Source organism: Doryrhamphus excisus, linkage group LG21 (assembly GCF_037039965.1).
Source record: "Doryrhamphus excisus strain RoL-2023G ecotype Guam linkage group LG21, RoL_Dexc_Guam_v1.1, whole genome shotgun sequence".
In the NCBI taxonomy this organism is placed as follows: domain Eukaryota; kingdom Metazoa; phylum Chordata; class Actinopteri; order Syngnathiformes; family Syngnathidae; genus Doryrhamphus; species Doryrhamphus excisus.
In genome coordinates, this window is record NC_136377.1 from 4,238,696 (window position 1) to 4,259,904 (window position 21,209).

General features: G+C 39.8%; 2 protein-coding genes across 3 annotated transcripts; both read right to left on the minus strand.

Annotated features, from left to right (window-relative positions):
- Positions 1-1,177: 1,177 nt before the first annotated feature.
- LOC131138258 (four and a half LIM domains protein 1-like) lies at positions 1,178-11,585 on the minus strand. The gene is made up of 7 exons (XM_058087052.2): positions 11,437-11,585; positions 11,145-11,224; positions 4,838-5,000; positions 4,114-4,288; positions 3,562-3,731; positions 3,315-3,501; positions 1,178-1,968 (listed from the first exon to the last, which is right to left on the minus strand). The coding sequence occupies exons 3-7, from the start codon at positions 4,991-4,993 to the stop codon at positions 1,817-1,819; spliced, it is 840 nt and encodes a 279-aa protein (XP_057943035.2). The 5' UTR covers positions 4,994-5,000; positions 11,145-11,224; positions 11,437-11,585; the 3' UTR covers positions 1,178-1,816.
- A 1,606-nt stretch (positions 11,586-13,191) lies between these two features.
- On the minus strand, positions 13,192-20,488 carry LOC131138722 (sodium/hydrogen exchanger 6-like). 2 transcript variants are annotated; one of them, XM_058087906.2, is made up of 17 exons: positions 20,025-20,488; positions 19,529-19,728; positions 19,375-19,452; positions 18,852-18,928; positions 18,628-18,740; positions 18,389-18,494; positions 18,097-18,201; positions 17,809-17,950; positions 16,821-16,926; positions 16,658-16,746; positions 16,453-16,566; positions 16,088-16,199; positions 15,087-15,240; positions 14,925-14,955; positions 14,758-14,846; positions 14,463-14,568; positions 13,192-14,210 (listed from the first exon to the last, which is right to left on the minus strand). In XM_058087906.2, exons 1-17 carry the CDS (start codon positions 20,302-20,304, stop codon positions 13,887-13,889), a joined length of 2,226 nt encoding a protein of 741 aa, XP_057943889.2. In that variant the 5' UTR covers positions 20,305-20,488; the 3' UTR covers positions 13,192-13,886. The 2 variants fall into 2 exon arrangements, with proteins under 2 accessions (XP_057943889.2, XP_057943890.2); XM_058087907.2 differs by lacking the exon at positions 18,097-18,201 and having other exon boundaries at positions 20,025-20,485.
- Positions 20,489-21,209: the final 721 nt, after the last annotated feature.

Consider the following 21,209-nt stretch of genomic DNA (forward strand, 5'->3'; position numbering starts at 1 on the left):
AAATTAAATTTTTAACAAGTTTTAACATTATTAGAGCCCTCCAGACATGAAATAGCACCCCTATACTCAACTTCACACTTGCATTACCCAACAAAGTAAACATAAAAGAAGACATATTGGACATAAATAATAAACCAAACTACATTGAGAGAGATCCATGTTGTTTTTTCCCGCACAGCATAATTCATTTGAAAAATGCTTCATTAAGGCCAGGGGTCTCAAACTCAATTTACCTGGGGGCCACTGGAGCTAGGGTCTGGGCAAGGCTGGGCCGCATCAGGTTTTCAAAAAAAAACAAAAAAACGCATTTATTAAAAACAGAAAAATATACAAACTTTTTCAGTGCTTTGGTTCTGATTTTCTACAATAAAAGCTCTGATAAAACATTCCACTGTTCTCAAATATCTTAATAAAATTTTTTCTGCACAAAATAAGATGAAAAATAAATAAACAAATCAAGAATAAAGAAAATCAATCAATCAGTAATAAATAAATATAATAACAATAATGAAACGGCAAATAATAAAAACTTAAACCACATATAGTTGGTGGGTAGACAAATTATTTTTTTCACATTAAAATGAACAAAGCATTATTAGAGCCCTGTAGACATGACAAAACACGACTATAGTCACATTTATACTCTTTTTATTTACAACATATTGCGCAACTGCAGGGTCTTGAGACACATGCTAACTCGCAAACTAGAGAGCTAGCGACCTAAACGGTAGCCTTCAAGTTATTTCCTTTCAACATAAATAGCCAAAAAATTACCACTTCCACACGGATAGGGAGGATAACTATTAACAGTTATTTAACCTTTAACATGAACATTAATCAAACGTAATAATTTTTTTCTGGGTACATGATACCATACAGCATCCATATCAAACTTGCGCGGGCCGCACTAACATTAAACTTTCATATCAAGGCGGGGGCCTCAAACTAGTGTCCTGCGGGCCAAGAATAGGCAATATTTCTTTAAATATGTATGTTTTTGACTAAAAATGGGCTGTAGTCAAGTCATTTTGAAGACATCTTTTCACATTTTGGAGGGTTTGTTTGCATGTTTTATCCCCCCCAACTACCATTACAGCTCACCTTTACATCAACGTAACAACTGACATAAAATTAGGTAAAAAAAAAAACAAAAAAAAAAACACACTCTGCAATAAAGATATGAGTCTTGAACATTTTTATAAACAAGTTTATTTTGGACTTAATAGCAGCATAACTGTTCAAATCAAAGCCTTACTTTTAGAACAATCCAAGCCGACCGTTTAGCTTTAATGCTAATAACACTTTAGCATCCGTTATGGAATGACACAATGATGTAGCATTAGCATGCGCCGTTAAGATAAGCAACTGTGGGCTAACTGTTTATCAGGTTTACATCATACAATGTAATATTAATCGTAGAAATTATTAAACTATTACATCCAAACCGGACTAGCAGTCTTAAAATATGGAATTTGACAAAAAAAAAAAAAAAAAGAAATGAAAATGTATTACTTTTGTCTTTGGTGGTAGTGGTGTGGATATGCGTGATATTTTTGACTCACATCACAGTACTACTATTATAACGTCTTTTTGCACTGATAAAACTGATAAAATGATAAAGGTTCAACCTTTACAAATTAATTTTTTTTGTTTAATGGGATTTCCCCAAGTTCATTTTTTTTCCATCGATAAAAATGGCCGCCTTGCTAGTTTAAGGCAGCATTGAAATAAAGACATCTTAACACCATCATGTAAGGAACTTTGCAGTTTTATGTTTTTTTTTTTTGTTGTTTTTTAAAACAAGCGAGTTTCTTTTCTAATTGCTGTCGCAGTCTGGACACAGGATGTCCCGCCCCTTGGTCACAAAGGGCTTGTTGGACAGACTGAGGGAGCATCGCTTACAGTTGAAGCAATATTCATGCCATGAGCCTCCCTCATAGGTCACCACGTTCACTCCTTTGCCGAAACCTGAGCGGGAAAAGGAGAGCGAGGTCAGGCAAACAGAACATATTGGAGTATGGACCGTATTGACACTAACGTAAGACGTTTCGCTGGATTATGCGGCCAGATAAACAAGTATAAACAAGTCATATTAAGAAAGCCACATTGTCACATTGAAAGCGATGTATTGTGGTGTTTTGAGTTGCTAAATGAGAGAATGACAGATAGTAATAATCATAGTGCACATTTTTTTCTTGTGCGTGTTTACTATTATGACTTTATTCCCGAAATATTTTTTACTTTATTCCTGCAACAGACATTTTTATTTGAATTTTTGTTTTATTTCTCATAACTTTTGAAAAAGAGTATATTGTTTCTTTAATAACTCAATGCTATGCCACTAAAATGACAATAATTTTATTTTTATTTTCATAAAATGATGACATTTTTCATTTAATATTTTGACTTTATCCTTGTAAAATTCCAGTTTCAACGTTCCTGAAAATTGCCTGTTTTAATTATGACATTCATTCATTCATTTTCTACTTTTCGCTTTTTCCTCACGAGGGTCGCGGGGGATGCTGGAGCCTATCCCAGCTGTCTTCGTGTGAGAGGCGGGGTACACCCTGGACTGGTGGCCGGCCAATCACAGGGCACATATAGACAAACAACCATTCACACTCACATTCATACCTATGGACAATTTGGAGTCGCTAATTAACCTAGCATGTTTTTGGAATGTGGAAGGAAACCGGAGTACCCGGAGAAAACCGAGGGTGGAATTGAACCCTGGTTTCCTAGCTGTGAGGTCTGCGCGCTAACCACTATACCGCAGTGCCGCCCTGAATAAAAAATATTAACTTTAATTAAATATTAACAGAAAAAAATCCAACTCCAACAAGAAAAAGCTGTATTTTTACAAGAATATATATAATATAATATAATAATATAATATTATTTTGGTAGCATACAGTTAAAATGTTAATTTTTAACAATCATCAACAAAACAATGAATAAATATGTAATTTGGGGGGAAATCAGGCTACAGCAAAAGTTGTAGCACTATTAGTATAAAGCCAAAATATTATGGGAATAATGTCATAATTAAGGGCGGCACGGTGGTCGAGTGGTTAGCGCGCAGACCTCACAGCTAGGAAACCAGGGTTCCAGGGTTTTCTCCGGGTACTCCGGTTTCCTCCCACATTCCAAAAACATGCTAGGTTAATTAGCAACTCCAAATTGTCCATAGGTATGAATGTGAGTGTGAATGGTTGTTTGCCTATATGTGCCCTGTGATTGGCTGAATGAATGAATGAATTTTTTATTCATGTTATGTGAGTGACAGGAAGAAAAGATGTAGACTTAAAAGAAACCTGTGATGGCCATTTGGCAGCCGTTGCATTTCTTCGCCACTGTGTTCTTGTAGCAGTCCACACAGAAGACGTGGTCCTGGTGGGTGGTGAAGCTGGACCCGGCCAGCGGTTTGGAGCAGGAGCTGCACACAAAACAATGTCCGTGCCAAGGCTGCTCCTGGTAGTTGACTCCTCCTGACATGATGGGCTAGGAAGCACAAGGCGGAGGAGTCAAACGCGGGAATATATTACTGTTTTGATCTCGTACCTTTTTGCAGGAAACGCAGATTTTAGCAAACTTGTTGTCATAGCAGGGGCTGCAGTAGACGTCGCTGCCTTTGGAGACGAAGCTCTGCGATCCCATTGGTCGTTTGCAGTGGCAACAGGTGAAGCACTCATCGTGAAAGGAGTTGCCTTTGTACTCCACACTCTCTGTGCCTGCAGAAAAGGACACATGGAGGCCATAATAGCCGGCTTTTTTCCACACTATTTTCTCGACACAATATGACATTTTTGGAGAACCTGTACCCCCCTGCAAGGGTGTTTTGCTTAATGCTAGTCAGGTTTTTCCAAGCAATCTTGCAGAAATTTTACACACATACGGTTGTCAGAGTCCGTAAGAATGTACCACTCTCATGAAAAGGTAGATTTAAGTGTATTTTTATCAACGTCCCCACTAAGTAGTGCTTTTATCTCCTGATGTTGCAACGATACAAGTTGATATTAACAATAGATTATTTCACAAAATATCAAAATGGCCTTTGCATCGTTTCATTTTTCCACTAAAATGTAGAGCACTTAATGTCTTAATGGTTCTTACCAGCCAGTATGGGTTTATAGCAGGCGTGGCAACGTGTAGCCTCCTCCCTGGAGCAGCACTTCCCACACAGGATGCGATCATCCTTGGTGGTGAAAGGCTCCCTCGCCAGAGGCTTATAACACTTTCCGCATCGGAAACAGTCCTCATGCCAGTATCGTCCCTTGTGACTCAGCTCCTAAAGCGAGGGGGGGGGGGGGGAGATATGAGACAGGTGTACCATACATAAACGCCACAGGTAACACCTCAATTCAACCGCTAAGTCGCTTAATGTACCTCTGCATGTGCTATAAAGGGATCCCAACAACGTTTACATGAGGTGATGATGCTAAAAATGTATTCTAAAATTACTAAATTACTAAAAATATACTAAAATTTATTCTCATAAAAGTAAGACATTTTTCATTTAATATTTTGACTTTATCCTTGTAAAATTCCAGTTTCAATTCCTGTTCTTGTAAATTTCCTGTTTTAATAGTTCATAGTTCAGTTGCAAATGTGAAAATAGTAAACGTTTATGGTGTTATATTTGTAAATAAATAGTTATTCTGATGTACAATAACCCATTTTTTAAATTATGTTGGCATCGTTTAGATATTTCAGCTGTCACAAAAGCAAAAAGTGTAAAAGTTGGTCTTCTCCCTTTTTTTTTTTTTTAGTCGGGAACAATTATTTTCCTAAAACCTGTGTTCTACTGACTAAATTTCATAAACAGCCTCTCTCCAACCTTTGATTCCACAGAGATGGGTCGATGGCATTCGGCGCAGTTGTTGGCACAGAACTTGGTGTGGCAACGCACACAAACCGGGCGACCCTCGTTGCGGACAAACTTCCTGCCCCCAAGGTCCTCCCGGCAATAGAAACAGTGCACGTTGGCGGCCATCTTTAACCTGAGGACAACAACAAAACAATAAAAAAAAAGTAATCACTACTGAAGTGAAAGGATGTCACGTGCATCACTATAAAGCAGGGGCCTCAAACACGCGGCCCGCAGGCCACATGTGGCCCGCAGGACACTAGTTTGAGGCCCCCGCCTTGATATGAAAGTTTAATGTTAGTGCGGCCCACGCAAGTTTGATATGGATGCTGTATGGTATCATGTACCCAGAAAAAATTATTACGTTTGATTAATGTTCATGTTAAAGGTTAAATAACTGTTAATAGTTATCCTCCCTATCCGTGTGGAAGTGGTAAGTTTTTGGCTATTCAAGTTTAAAGGAAATAACTTGAAGGCTACCGTTTAGGTCGCTAGCTCTCTAGTTTGCGAGTTAGCATGTGTCTCAAGACCCTGCAGTTGCGCAATATGTTGTAAATAAAAAGAGTATAAATGTGACTATAGTCGTGTTTTGTCATGTCTACGGGGCTCTAATAATGCTGATGATTGATTTTCTTTATACTTGATTTGTTTATTTATTTTTCATCTTATTTTGTGTAGAAAAATAAAAAGTAAGATATTTGAGAACAGTGGAATGTTTTACCAGAGCTTTTATTGTAGAAAATTGGGACCAAAGCAAAGTTTAAAAAAAAAAAAAAAAAAAGGTTTTTAATAAATGCGTTTTTTTTCTTTTTTTTGGAAAATCTGACCCGACCCTAGCTCCAGTGGCCCCCAAGTAAATTGAGTTTGAGACCCCTGCTATAAAGCAACAGAATCATGTGACTTCACAAAGGTGATTGTTATACATTACATTTCATTGATAAATTTAGCAATCCCGCAAATTACCACTAGAGGGCTCCAGAGATGTTTGTACAGAACACTAGGTGAGCTCCTGCCTTTGTGTGTGTGTGTGTGTGTGTGTGTGTTAAATACCCTGGATCAATACCGGTCATTGTGGCCCTCAATGTCCTCGTACTGCACTGACAAACGCATGTAATTCTGCTTTACCCCCCCCCCCCCCCCAAACGGCTGAAATCGATCATTACAGGTTACGCATTTTGATGTCGTAAATTAAAACTAAAAGAGTAACATGTACATTTCATTTGTGGCCCCTGTAAACCTCTAATGGCAAGTCCGCCCCGATCATCACTATAAAACGGGGGGGGGGGGGGGGGTGCAATTTGCAGAGTAGTACTTATTTTAAGTTTCTGGCATCCTGACCTGCAATTTACGCACCAAAAGTAAATGATATGTTTCTTATGCAATACCCTGTACAGTCAACAGGGGGCGGTAGAAACCACACCACACCATTAAAAACATTCATTCATTTTTTTACCGCTTATCCATACGAGGGTAATGGGCGTGCTGGAGCCTATCCCAGCTGTCTTCGGGCGAGAGGCGGGGTAACACCCTGGACTGGTGGCCAGCCAATCACAGGACACATATAGACAAACAACCATTCACACTCACATTCATACCTATGGACAAGTTGGAGTCGCTAATTAACCTAGCATGTTTTTGGAATGTGGGAGGAAACCGGAGTACCCATGCAAACTCCACACAGAGATGGCCGAGGGTGGAATTGAACCCGGGTCTCGTAGCTGTGAGGTCTGAGCGCTAACCACTCAACCATCATGCAACATACCACTAAAAACAGAGCCTGAATCTTAATGATAAATTCAGGTATAAAAACAAAAAAGCGGGTTTGATGTCCTGCATCGTTCTTGTACACGGTGTCCGAAAAGTCAGTCTGGGGAGGCAATTGTCCTAAAAATGGTGCCCTGAATCACCACATTTGTGCCCATAAGTCAGAGGAATGCAGCGAGAAAGATTTTTTTTTTTTTTTTTTTTAAGTGCACTCACATATTTGCCACATCAAGTTCCTGTTGGCTGATCGCGAGGAATTCTGTTTCTATCTTCTTAACATCTCACCTTTGCTCTTTGCTGTGAGGACATTTTTATGTCCGTGTGATATTCCGGAAAGAGCTCCTGTAAGTGTATTTCTGTGTGTATTGTAAGCCCACATACAGAATGACTAGTATGACTCATGTGGTCAACATCCAAAGTTAACACAAGGTCTCTCTCTCACACACACACACACACACACACACACACACAAAGGCCACTCCCAAGGAAACAAACATGAAAAACCACAAAATGAACCGTGTACATACCAGCACACTCAAGAAGTTCTACTTTCTAGCAGAATGGTAGCACACGAAAAAAATAATAATAAGCATGCTTTTAGAGCTAATTTAGCTTATACACTTTTAAAAATGCTGGGTTAAAAACAACCCAATATGGGTTTTCCCAACCCAGCGCTGGTTAAATATTGGACCAACCTCGCGTTAGGTTATTTTAACCCAACAAGTTGGGTTGGTTATCTTAACCCAACAATCGGGTTGTTCATATGACCCAACGCTGGGTTCATATTTACTACACTGCTGGGTTATTTCAACCCAGCAAATTGGGTTGCCAATATACCATATATATATTTTATTTTTATTTTTGTTTTATTTTTGTTTTATTTTTGTTTTATTTTGTTTTATTTTTGTTTTATTTTGTTTTATTTTTGTTTTATTTTTTTTCTTTATTTTTATTTGTTTTATGTTATGTTATTTTTTTATTTTATGTTATGTTATTTTTTTATTTTATGTTATGTTATTTTTTATTTTATGTTAATTTTAATTTTAATTTTAATTTTAATTTTAATTTTAATTTTAATTTTAATTTTAATTTTAATTTTAATTTTAATTTTAATTTTAATTTTAATTTTAATTTTAATTTTAATTTTAATTTTAATTTTAATTTTAATTTTTAACATAATGGAAATCCCAACCCAGCAGCAAATAACTTAGCACCCAACAGAGATAACCCAGCGAATTGGGTTCTCAGAATACCCAATTCAATAAAAATTACCCAATTAAATGACCCAACAGGCTCAACCCAGCGGTTGGGTCAAAAAAACAACCCAGCATTTTTAAGAGTGTAAGCTACTCTTGTACTGTATACAGTAAACACTGAAGAGAGTGCATTAAAAAAAAATATGTACAGCTCTTCTAGGGGACTGACAAGCACATTTGTGCAAGATTTAAGCAGGATTGGTGAAAAAAACATGGCCGCCATCAAACAAAATGTCTTTGTAGGACTTGTTGCCGATAGTCATTTAGAAAACAGTAAAAGCACTGAGCTTCTTTTTACACTTTTTTTTTTTTTTTTTTTTTTTTTTACTATGGCCACAGTTTGACCCCGGAACAGATTATTTCTATTATTACACCAGGACTTCTATTCATTCCATTGTAATTGGTGACCTATCACTGTAAAGAAAGCAGTCAAAGACAGCAAATATTTGGATTTGGTCAACAAAGACGCATTAAGATAAAGCATATAATGAGATGCTTATCTCACAGGAAGTACTCGCTGACAGGAAGTGAGATGGATTCTGTGCAGGTTGGAAGAAAATAAATCACATTTGACGTCATTCCTACAAGTCTGAACAGTTTTTTCTTCCTACCATAAAAGTTCTTGTTTTTTATTATCATGCATAAGTGGGAGGCTAGAGCTGTGGGGCGTTTTAAATTGTCCTTGAAATCATCATTAATTAGGATAAAAGGACATATTAAATCCATAAATCCATATTATTTCTGTGGGAAGACATCAGCAAGGAGTAACCATGCACGTATTTGTCACATTTGTGTGCACGTAGCTGACATTTGCGTGTTGTGTTGTGTTGTGTTGGCATGAGCTTATCGCTGAAGAATGTGCTGGAACACTGAAGAAACAGGAAGTCTCCATCAGAATGGTGTTGGCACAATCCAAACACACACACACACACACACACACACACACACACACACAGTATTTATACATCCAAGACAAGACTTTTAACATTACTTTAAAGAAAATGACAATGAAAAATTGTAATTACGCTCTTCTGCACTCTGTGTGTACATGCTAGCGGCCCCGCCTCCACCCACCGCAACTGTACGATTGACAAAAGGGCTCACTACATTCATGCCGTTGTTCTATGCAACACACACGGCAAGGTGCTGAGACCAATACAGGAGTGAACTCCTTTTCCTGAGGAAAACAGACACGCATGCACATGGCCATATACCGAAACCGGCAAAATTATCAAGTTCATTTTTCATTTATCAGATGATTAATAATTTTTTTGTTATTATGCCAGGCCCACAAGACTTTTTATTTTATGAGCAAGAAATCTTGTAACGTTTTAGTCTCACGAGAGCTTGTGACAACCTTAGGACTTGAATCTTTTTTTCCCTTACCTTTATTAACAACAATTAATTAAAAAAAATTTAGAAATACAAATTTTTTAAATTAAAAAAAAAAATTTGAAATACAATTTTTTTTTATTTTATTTAAAGTTTAGTAATTTACCCAAATGTGTTTATTTGTTTTTGTAATTTAAGTAAAATATATATTTAATTTTTTATAGTATATATATATATATATATATATACATAGGCGGCATGGCGGTTGAGTGGTTAGCGCGCAGACCTCACAGCTAGGAGACCAGGGTTCAATTCCACCCTCGGCCATCTCTGTGTGGAGTTTGCATGTTCTCCCCGTGCATGAGAGCAGGGCAAGTCCACACAATAACCAGCACACACAGCTTTCTGGTTCTTCCAGTATCTGCACCTATTCAGCTGCATTTCTTGGCATTTCGAGGTTCCCGCGAAAACTCTTAATGTATTATTATTATGTATTATAATGTACCACCCGTGCATGCATGGGTTTTCTCCGGGTACTCTGGTTTCCTCACACATTCCAAAAACATGCTAGGTTAATTAGCGACTCCAAATTGTCCATAGGTATGAATGTGAGTGTGAATGGTTGTTTGTCTATATGTGGATTGGCTGGCGACCAGTACAGGGTGTACCCCGCCTCTTGCCCGAAGACAGCTGGGGTGGGCTCCAGCACCCCCGCGACTCTTGTGAGGAAAAAGCGGTAGAAAATGAATGAATGAATGAATGTAGCCTAAAAATATAAACAAAATATTAGTTTTATGGAGAGTAATTATATAGTCTTGCAGGAAAATGCTAAATAATTATAAACACTGAATGAAATGGATTAAAAACACACAATTAATGTCCTGTGAAAGTATGGTTCAGATTTTCTTTAACACAGAAATCCTGATTTGTATCATAAAGAAGGAATAGTAAACACTATGTAGCAGATGCCCCAAGTACTACATGACTCTACTAGCTCCTCATACCATTACAACACCAATAAATACGACCATTACACAATATTTGAAACCGAGCCATATGTTTGGTTAAACATTTCTACTCCAGATAAGCTCTAAAAAAAAAAAAAGTTAATTTGTTTTATCTGGCACCACCGAGACACATTCCATTGAGTGGGATACTGTCGAGTCGGACAAAAGCATGATCTCACACACACACACACACACACACACACACACAAATGGCAAATACATGACGACTTTAACAGATGAATGACCAATTTCCTTCAACTATGGATGACATTGCATCACACTGAGAGGAAAACCTCAAAAACATAACAAAACGGTGATTCCATGTGACACAAAGTGTCGCCTTGAGGCGCCAAACTAACTCCTCCGGACGCCTTTTCGCCAAGGAAAACACTCCACATAGAAAAACAATTTTTTTTCAAGCGGTAGCAAATGATTTAGCGTCAGTTTAACGGTTAAAGCAGACGTCTGGATGAGCTTGCAGAGATGGGACACAAATCATAAAAGGAAAAAAAAAAAGGAGTATGGTTTTTTCATAGGATGTTACTCAAGTCTGCAAAACAACTTTAGTATTCCGAGGCATTTGTTTCTTCCTATTATAGTGACCAGGTGCTCAACTACAGAGAGTACCAGGTCAAAAGTGCCTCAGGTTTGAACCTCCTGACAGCTTTGAATTTTTAATACAATGGTTTTGATGCTAAAGCTACAGCTAAAAGATCTCCTAATGCTATGTTTACTGTTGCAAACAATGCCTGCTGTACGCCATTTAATAATAAATTGCTGTACAGGAATGTTAATTGACCTTTGTGTGCATTTTCCTGGCCTGGGTGAGCGAAGAGAGGAAATTCTGGAAGTTAACTGGAAACAGATTGGAAGACTTGAAGTCTCAGTCACTCTCACACACACTTGCAGATTACTTACAGAGACAACGCCCCATGCAACAACTTTTAAGGCTTATTTCCTCTTCAGATACCAAAAAAGCTGGTTTGGCAAGAGTGGATCTGTAAGGAATAAGAAGATGTGTTACATCATCATCAACATGGAGTACCAGCTAATGTACACATGGTGGAACCTTCTGTTTGATATCTAACAACACATAACGTATTAATTTATACAAGTACTGCATATTCCATTGCATGCAAAGAAGCACTAACATTTGTTTTCTGAAAGCACGTCATCAAATTACTAAATTTTTTTTTGTCCTCCATCTTACCGGTTAAAGGTCGAGTCTTGTGTCCGGTTAAGTGCGCCTCTCGCCGGGCATCAATCAGCAACGGTCGTAACTTTGACCCTCCGGCTTCATAAACACGTCTGGGATCGGGAGCGTCTGCTGGAATCAACCAACCAAAGCATAGACCGGAAGTGGCTTCAAAATAAAAGACACAGCGTTATCCCTTATTTAGGGATATCGCTGTGTCTTTTTATGGCGTTTCAAAAAGCTCAGACCGGAATCGACTTCAAAATAAAAGAGGCGAATTTCCATGAGCACGAGGAAGGAAACTTTCAAAATAAAAGTTAAGTGTAGCCAAAAAGACTCAGCAGTCGTTTGTATTTATTTTTGGTACACTTGCAAGAGGTCTGACAAGACAAAAAACAGGAGGGAATGAATCAGTAAAATGTGTTTCCAAAAAATGAAAATCACATACTGTGTAATGATTGTTTTCAGTTTGGTTTCTACAAATAGCTATCTTGTTTTAATAATATACATATTTAGTTCATGAAGCGTTCATTAAATGACATGACAAAAAGTACCATATCAATTATCTTCTTTGCACAATTCATACACACATGATTACAAATCCATACCATATTTCCTTATGGGCAAGCCATTTGTAGAAAAATCATTATTCCGATGAACAACACTACTAAGAAGTCATCAAGACTTACATTTCGAGGGATAAGTTAGTAGTCAGTGTTAAAAGAAAAAAAGACACTCTTCACGGGTTCGAGTCCACCAAACTAGAGAGATGCCTCAGTGCAATGCAAAGCTGGAAACACAGCAGAGGAGACAAAGTAGACCATGTCCTCCATACACCGGAACCACATTGTTATATTTACAAGTCAGTCAGTACACAGTGTCACATATTGGTAACGTTTTTGTCATTTCCACAACTGTAGTGTTCACATTCAACAGCAATCAAGAGTATTACTAAAAAAAAAATGGATGATGGATGACTCCACAAATCAAACTAAATTGTACAAATCTACACAGAGGATTTTCCATTTCCTGTAGGCACTTGAATTCACAACAGTGGAGCCAGCCCTCGTTCCAAACAGCTATGTGACAAGCCCCTTTCACATCGCCTGTAAAAGCTGGCTTTTTTCCCCCCTCCAGCTTTGCTGCTGTTCTGTGTGAATGACACGGACACAGAACAGGGTCCGGCAATTGTCCTGCTTCGCCGGAAGCAATGGTATTTATGCACCTGTGCTTTTTAGACAGAACCCAGAGAAGGTCATGTGACTTAAGACGCAGAGTGACGCCAGTTTATACAAGAATAATTGTGTGTTTTGTCAAATTGCTTGGCTACTAAGCACTACATAAGTACGCAGTCGACATAGTGTACTGAGTGTACAGATGGAAGTATTCCATTTGAGCCTGTCAATCAACCCCCTTCACACACAGATCTGCAAAAACACCTAAAGTTGCGTCTTTGCAGATGAAATGGAATCACTTTTCCGACAACAACAGGTCTTAAACTCCACACCCATGTCCTGTCACTGCGAGACATCATCCTTGCACACAGGCTACATCCCGCCTCTGTTATGGCTGAGAAGCTATTTTTGAGGCCTGGAAAATTGCCGGGACATCTTTGTCTTACTCATTCCATGTGGGTACCGTTTATATAGAAGAGTGACACGCAGCAAAGTGGCTTTTACAGGCTGTGTGAAAGGGGCTAGAGACCTGACACACATCTATTTGACACATTACACCAGATGCTCACATCACCTAATCATTTTGTGGGCGTGAAAACATCCGGTCTTTTCCGGGTTCTGTAAAAAGCCGAGGTGATCTCAGATTTTGCAGGAACTCTGTGTGAAAGAGGCTTTCATGTACGTTTACAAGCTTGTAAAGTATCTTGCTACATTACCCAAAGCATTTTTTTTTGTTTGTTTTTCCCTGCACGGACACAGACACACACACCGCAAAAACCCTACCCATTCGCACAGTGCGACCCTTCATACAGGATGAGTCGCCCGCGGTGCCTTCGAGAAAATAAAAAAGGTGCATAATCCATAAAAGAATAAATAAATACATAAATATGGAGGACGCCACTGTGGGAAGTAATTTAACGTTCAACCAAACCCGTTCGGTTGTCAGTAGAAGGTGCACTTGTTCGACAGTACCTGACCTTGCGTGTAGGGTCTTCACGTTCAAGCTTACAGTAACAAACCGTTCCCTCACCCAGCTGACAGCGAGACGATCCTGGGGACGTGAGATGTTAAGGGACGAGAACAGTGAAAGCAGCGGATTATTCCATTCATAAAATAAAAGAAAAATGGCTATAATTACGTGAGCATGATGTATTTTGCATACACGTTACTTCACTTGCCAAGAGAAGTGATGCTCTAGAGTGTTTATGGACCATAAAATACATTAAGCTCCCGTAAATATAGCCTGAACACGCCCCACCACTTTGAGACAGAAAACAAGAAGCTGTAATCTTACAGCCTGTGCCTACGAGGGTCCGAGCGAGGCGGGGACGGCGGCGGAGGCAGGGTCACGGTGGTCGGGGGATCGGCCTGGTCGTTCATGGGCAGGACCAAGCGGGTTCCCCGGATGGACACTTCATGCTCGGTCGTGGCCAGCTCGTGATCCAAACCCTCGTCAAACGGGCCGCCCGCCGTGCTGCCGGTGGATGAACGGTTACGCCTGACGGCGGCGGAGCCCGAGGCGTCCGTGCTGACAGTGACGTCGGCGTACATGGAGCTGACGCTGGCGTCGTTCAGGATGAAGTCGGAGTCGTCGTCGTGAAGCTGACCCTCATTCTGCCGTGAATTTGCACAAGAAACGTCTATATGTTCTGTACATAGCATTACTATGAGATATAGAATATGTACGCATTTACATAAGGTGGTGGTACAGTTAGCATCACATTGGACATGACAAATTCTGTACATTTCATTATATAATAACAATAAAGGATTCACTTTCCAATGTATTTTGCAAATACATTTCAGATTTGTGATGATTATGTATAATTGCTAAATGCAATATATTTTGATGCTGCATGTTCAAACCTCATAAGCTTGCGGGCTGGTAAGGCATCGCGCCAGAGGTCCACAACAGGCAGGCAGAGTAGCAGTGAGAGGGGGGCCGCTGTGGGTCAGGAGGGGTTTCAGGTAACTGCACAAAAGGGTGTCAAGGACCAGAACATAAAAAACACCTCAGGATATCCCACAGCATGGCTGCCCTTGTTCCATCATGAGGATAGTCTGTTGTTTGTGCTTTCTACTTGTATAGTGCGCCCTCTGGTGTTCAAATCTTGCATTGTTTCAAATGTGTGCCCTCAAAAGTAGGACATAGGAAGGATACTTGTGATCGAAGTTGTACCAAATCCTGAAGGGCCATGCGCTCTCATGCTTGGTGTTCCTCCTCTGCGACCCATCCAACATTCCAAAACTCTGTCAGGCACAAAATTCCAATGCTCTGCTCTTAATTTTACACAGGAAAAGCTAATACTGTTCTCAGTCTGTACTTACAGAGTGTTCCTGATCAGAGTCCACGCCCACGCTGCGGGATTAAAAAAAAAGGAAAGAGAAGGACAGGCTGGTGACTTTTAAGGAATTAAAAAATATCAAAAACAATCACAGAGGGCGGGATAAAGACTGGAACAGGCTTGCGGATGTGAAGCAGGCCCTTACGGAATGCTCATGAAGGACAGCATGGGCATGGTGCCGCCTCCACAGATCCACACGGTGAAAAAGACAATCAGCAAGGTGGTGGAGAACATCATCTGACGGGCGTAGGTGGCCGTGTCTCGGATCGAGAGGGCAAAGGTCATGGCCCCGCGCAGCCCTGGGGGAAAACACAACGGCAGAGAAAATGTCATGTGCCAATATTTTCGTCTATATAGTAGAGTCTGTATATATCACATTAAAAAAAGATTAAAAAATGCATTAAAAAAGGAATATACAGTATAATTACAAACTAAATTAAAAACAGTGAAAAATATAAATGAAAATAAAATTAAGATATATATGATGAATTAATTTTTGTGTTTTTTTAATGTTTATTTAACATTATTAGAGCCGTCAAGACATGAAACAGTCACCTTTAAACTCGTGTTGATTATCTGAGAAAATAAGCCATTTTCGACAGTTTAGCTTGTAAGGGAGAAGAATAAGGAACGACAGGAAGTGACGTAGAGCTGAGTTTTAGCACACTATGGCCGCAATTATTATAATTATTATGATTATTGTGTTGTAATGACTGTGCCTGTTGTGACATCATTTAATCTCATAATAAAAGCCGGTTGTTCAAGTCTGTTGCTTCGGTGGTGTTGTTTAACAATTACTGACACCTAACGACCGACATAGAAAATACTACATTTACAAATTGTGGTCTTAATTGCTTTTACTGTATTTCTATTTTAGTGCATTTAGCCATTTTATGCTTGAAAATACTAAAAAAATTTATACAACTTGCAACTGTATTTGTATACAACATATACAAATATGAATATATTTCGCTAATAATAATAATAATAATAGGTCATAGTCAATATAGTGAGAGTAAACTGCATATTTTCCAACATCCTCCATTTAAAAAAATCAATTCATCAATGTCATAATTCAACTCTGAAGGTGCTCAAAAGTGTGTGCTCGAGCTAACCAGTGCCCCCCCCCGTCATCCTCATCATTACCTGCAAACATCATCACATGCTGAAAGTTAGAGCCGATCTTATTCTTGCGGCCCAGGTTGAGCAGGAAAGACAAGGGGTAGATGTTCGCCGCCCTGCCAAGAAACACCGCCACCTATAGTCGCAATGATGTCAAGGGAAACGATGCACTTAGTGGGAACGTTACCGGCTCTAATAATCAATCCATTGAACATAAATAAGGTCCAATTCTTCTTCTCTCCTTCAGGAGTTAGTTCTTATTTTGGTGTCAATAAGGTGTTTTTGTGCAGTTGAGGGCACAACAATTCAGTCAAATTGAAGCCCACCTTAATTAATGGGAGTGAATCACATTGACTGGTTGGTGATGTAGCTGCTGTGTTAAAGGATACAAAAGCCCCGATGATGAACAAAGGGTTGAAGACATGCGACTGGAAGGAGAAAAGTGTCAAGCCCATGTAGGAGAAGATGAAGTTCTCCGCCAAAAAGTTGAGCAGCTCAAATAACTGTGACGTTGAGAAGGCAGACAATTCATTGAACACATTGGCAGCAAATTACAGCATCAAGTCTTTCTGAATACGATGACAAACGACTCACCTGTTTGGTTCGATCTTGAGAGTCCCGAGAGAGATTGTTGTAGGTGTAGTGAGCCTGGGTGATCCCGCAGAACAGCACGGCGACAACTCCTGGATTCAAACACATTAACCACATGATCAGAGTGTTTACATTGAATCGAAATCATTTATTGCAAATACGTCACCGGTAAAGCCGCACGCCTCGGCCAACAGGAAGGTGCTCCAGGACATGAGGACAAAGAGCGCCGTCTCCAGCAAAGGAAAGTCCCTCAGCTTGGTGAACTTGGTCACGTGATGGGAAGTTAAAGAGAAACACCTGAAGAATCTGTGATACTTTTTTTTCATGACAGAACACGGCTCAGGAAGTGGTGAACCTCTTCGTCTTTTTCTGCTCTTGAGCCAGTTAATAGAAGGCTCAAAGTTTGAGACAGCATTTCTTGGAAGCTCAATGCGGTGGGCCATTGGCCAATAAACTGATCTGCTGGGAAGAAATTCATTATTCTTAGCTAACTTTTTCAGTGTTAGTTGCTGCGTGATGATAGTCTTCCATCTAAGATGACACCGATCATGAGTTTTTCGCATAGCTTCAACAGATCTTTTTGGTTTGCATCTAATGAAATTTGTGCCATTATTTTATGAGTTAAAACCTTATTTCTGAAGTTATTGACTTCGAAGGACTGGTTTCATTTTGCACAGCGATACACAGCAACTGAGAAAACATTCACTGTGGTTCTTGTGCTCCTTGTAAGCTGGTGTTGACTTTAAATATAATCTACACGGTGCAGAAGGAGAGATTAGGCAGCCTGGAAGTGATGAGGCATGACCACCTCTTGCCATGGCATTGAACGCACGTAACGATTTAGAATATATACCTACTAGGGGTGCCAGTCACAAGATCTTGTGAGATTAATATCTCCTGTTTAGACAAGAGTTGTCTCAAGAGAACCACAGGCAGGAAAGTACACACAAACAGCAGCACAGCAATGAAAAAGGAACCTCTGTTGCAAAGATAATAAATTAACCAACAGTACAGTAACACTATCAGAGACCACTGCTCCACACAAGACTGTAGTGTATGATTGCTTACCGCTTCAGTGAAATAGCATAAAGGCTCATGGAGCCAAACTCTTTTCTCAAAAACAAGTCACAACAGCGATGCAGGTCCAAGGATATCAGTGCCGTAACCACTCCGGTGGCCACTCCGAGAGCAAACGAACCGCTGAAGACACCCAGGAAGATGCCAAAGGACTTGAGCAAGGCCATGGCTTCAAAGCTGTGGCTGTTGTCCCCGGCGGGCTGATACGCCACAATGGAGCTGAGGGCCGGACACACAGGATAAACATGCAAACATAATTATAAAAGATGGAAGTGGTCAAATAAAGCCAGCTCCTTTAATGGTGCCCTATTATTCAAATATACCCTATAAGTCACCACAACCAATCACACAGCCCAAACACCCACCGAGGAATTCCTGTTTGGTTCCTTCCTAGCCATGCTGCCTCGCCCTCGGTGGGCCGCACAATTCTAGCTCCCTGTCTACCCTGCTTGTCCAAGTGGAGGAGAACACTGCATACATACGTACGTATGAGTTGGTGATGGCAGATGGATGAATGGATGGCCAGCAATGGAATGACAGGGACTTGTGTTAGTATGATGAGTGAAAGATGAGTAGTAAGATATGTAGCGGTAGCCTGCATGTGTGCCAAATGAGGGGTGAGTGTGTCTGTGTGTGTGTGTATCGAGGAAAACTTACGACGAGAGAACGATAGCCACAGCATCGTTGAGAACGCTCTCACCAAAAAGTAAAGCATACAGGTCCACGTCTACTTTCAGCTCGTTGAAAATAGCCAAGACTGTCACTGCAAGACCAAAGACAAAAAAAGATTCAGAGGACAAGTCCACCATGCTTAAGGGCATTTACATGTGCTATGACTTTATAATACAATATGTCAATAAAGATCGCTGGGTTTTAATAGTAGTGTTGTACTGTACCTGGGTCCGTTGCCGACACGATGGCCCCAAAGAAGAGGCAGTCTGTGAAGTAAAACTCTCCGCTCAGCTGGCCCACCACTTCCATAAAGGACACAAATCCATACATGATGAGCCTGGGTATACAGACAGAAGGCATCAAATGAGGATTTTTACTGATATGACTAAATAAATAGACGCAAGGAAAAGCTAGAAGACCTTACGGTGTCATTTCAAAGAAGACTTACCCAATAATAAAGCAGGATATAACTGTACCCACGAATGCGTAGGCCAGGATAGAGCCGATGTTTCGGAAAAAATGTCTCTGAAACAGATAAGGGATAACGCTTTATTGAATAAGTAAACAAAAAGATCTAAAACAATGTTCATAAAGTCAAATTAAAACAGAAACAATATGTTTATCAAAGATCCTCAATATAAGATGAGTTCCCTGTTGCTTTCAAGCAAGGATATGATTTTTTTGTTTGTTTTTGGAAAGTGACATGCATGTGCATTCAATTTCCGCGCCGATACTGGGTAAATATTTCGGCTGGTATTTGTGATACCAATCTGATATGATGTGCTGCTTTGCTAACGCCTTTTAAAATGATTTTCAGACGTGAAAGGATCCCAGATATACAGTATATATAAACGTCACCTACAAATACTCATAATATAGCATCCATACAATTGTATTATTATTATTATTGTATTGATATTGTGTCTCTACCATGGGTAGGTAAGAGTTTATGAGCGTGTAGGTCTGCTTACCCGTTTTAGACTGTAACCAGCATGGAAGATGATGGGAGGCAGCAAGATGTTGAAAAAGACTTCTGGGTCAAAGGTTACCTGAGGACAACAAAATGGAGCAAATGATCAATGATGCGATATCTAATGTCTCAAGAAGATCTACTCTTCCACTTGCCTTTCTCAGCATCTCGTCATCCTGCACTTGGTGACCTTTGCCCCGGCTGACTTCACCTTTCAGGGTGTACTCGTAGAATCGCCCGCTGACATTGACCAGCAGTGTGGCGGGACTGGCATTCACCGCACAGCCCTGGACCACGTCGCTCATGCTTTGAGGTACATGGACGCCGAACCTCAGGATCACACCCACCAACAGGCCTTTAAGTGGTGAAGGACATTTGAGTACCAATGCAAAAAACATTTTCTTAGTTATCAAAATTGTAAATAATTGTATCTTTCTATTTTTTTGGACCTGAAGAGGAACAAAGCAATGTCAGTTATTTCTGAACATATGTAAACTACAACATATTCTTTGTGTTGTTATGAACGCCGCCCAGTATAAGCTGTCAAATTAGCTTAGTGCTTAGTATACATTAGGCGCTAACGGAGCTAACAAGTTAGCATGTAGCATTTGTGTCAAACGGTGCTCAGCTTGGACGAGCTAGCTTTCTTACCGTAGATCATTGCAAGTCCTGTTTCGTGCAGGAACCTAAAGCGTCTGTGTTTGAACAACCATATAGTGAGAATGGTGAGAGTCAGGAGCATGATGAATATGAGCAGGTTGGCACTGTCTTGTCGGTGGCTCTCTTCAGCCATCCTCTCTGTAGCGCCGTTGTCCATCGCGTTGCCCTCGCCTCTCCCGACGAGGACGAATGCCAAACACAAAAACGGCAGCGACCAATGCGCCTTCGAGACTTTATTGTCAGGAAAGCACCCCATTAGCGGAGATGCCATTGCGGTTATGGGCTAGCGTTTGCAGGTAACTGCGTTACCTGAGTGGCAAATCGGTGAAACCAAAACAAATGTCATCCCTTTCCGATGTGTTAAGAAAATAAAACTACAACTTCCGGTTCTTCGACATAAAAGTCTAAACGTGTGACAAGCACTGTACACATACAGTACTACTGGCTCTACCAGAGTTGCTAGCGTTTGTTTCCTCTCGTCTCTCTCCTTAAATTTACGTAGTTTGTGTATACGTTACATTTTCTGATTAAGTTAATAATTGTATTTTTGCAGCGCTGCTGGAATTTCTCTTGGAAATTAATAAAGCATCTATCTATTATTTCACAGCCATGTTGGTCTATGACTTCCGGACTATTATGGAAATAAATGTCTGGTTCTTCAAAATAAAAGTGTCAAGGGCCCATGCCCTCTGGTTTTAAAGCTAAATATAAATCAAAATACCAATTTCTTTCTCCATTTTGATCAATATTTGCGCCAGCTTGTATGTATTTGATATATTGATTTTTAAAAACTGTATTTGGAAAATATAATATGTGACAAAGCACCACACAATAAGCTTGAGCCTCGCCATTGTTTCACTTTGTTTACAAGCAAGATAAAACAGGAAGTGCATAAAACTGGTTAGACAAATGAAATTGATTAGTTCCTCCTGAAATTACTCTACTCTTTATTACTCATGTCTAAAAATATGAATTTAAATGCAGGTTGATATCATCCAATCCAATATCCTGAGATATTTGAGTTAATAGCTGTATGTTTTAAGCCATTTCCTCTGACAGGAAACAAAAGCCAAAAGAGCAGTCGCATGTGTAGAAAGTGTTATTATTCGTGTTCACCTGAACATTTTGTAATGTTTCAGTGCTAATCAAACAAATATGGAAATCTAAAGAAAGTCT

Coding starts and splice junctions, on each gene's coding strand:
- LOC131138258 (XM_058087052.2), bottom strand. CDS start 4,993: ATGGCCGCCAACGTGCACTGTTTCTATTGCCGGGAGGACCTTGGGGGC. Junction 4,289..4,837: donor CCATCTCTGTGGAATCAAAG/GTTGGAGAGAGG, acceptor CCCTCGCTTTAG/GAGCTGAGTCACAAGGGACG. Junction 3,502..3,561: donor TCTGCGTTTCCTGCAAAAAG/GTACGAGATCAA, acceptor TGTGCTTCCTAG/CCCATCATGTCAGGAGGAGT.
- LOC131138722 (XM_058087906.2), bottom strand. CDS start 20,304: ATGGCATCTCCGCTAATGGGGTGCTTTCCTGACAATAAAGTCTCGAAG. Junction 16,747..16,820: donor CGAGGCGTGCGGCTTTACCG/GTGACGTATTTG, acceptor GTTTGAATCCAG/GAGTTGTCGCCGTGCTGTTC. Junction 16,200..16,452: donor TGTTCATCATCGGGGCTTTT/GTATCCTTTAAC, acceptor TTGCGACTATAG/GTGGCGGTGTTTCTTGGCAG.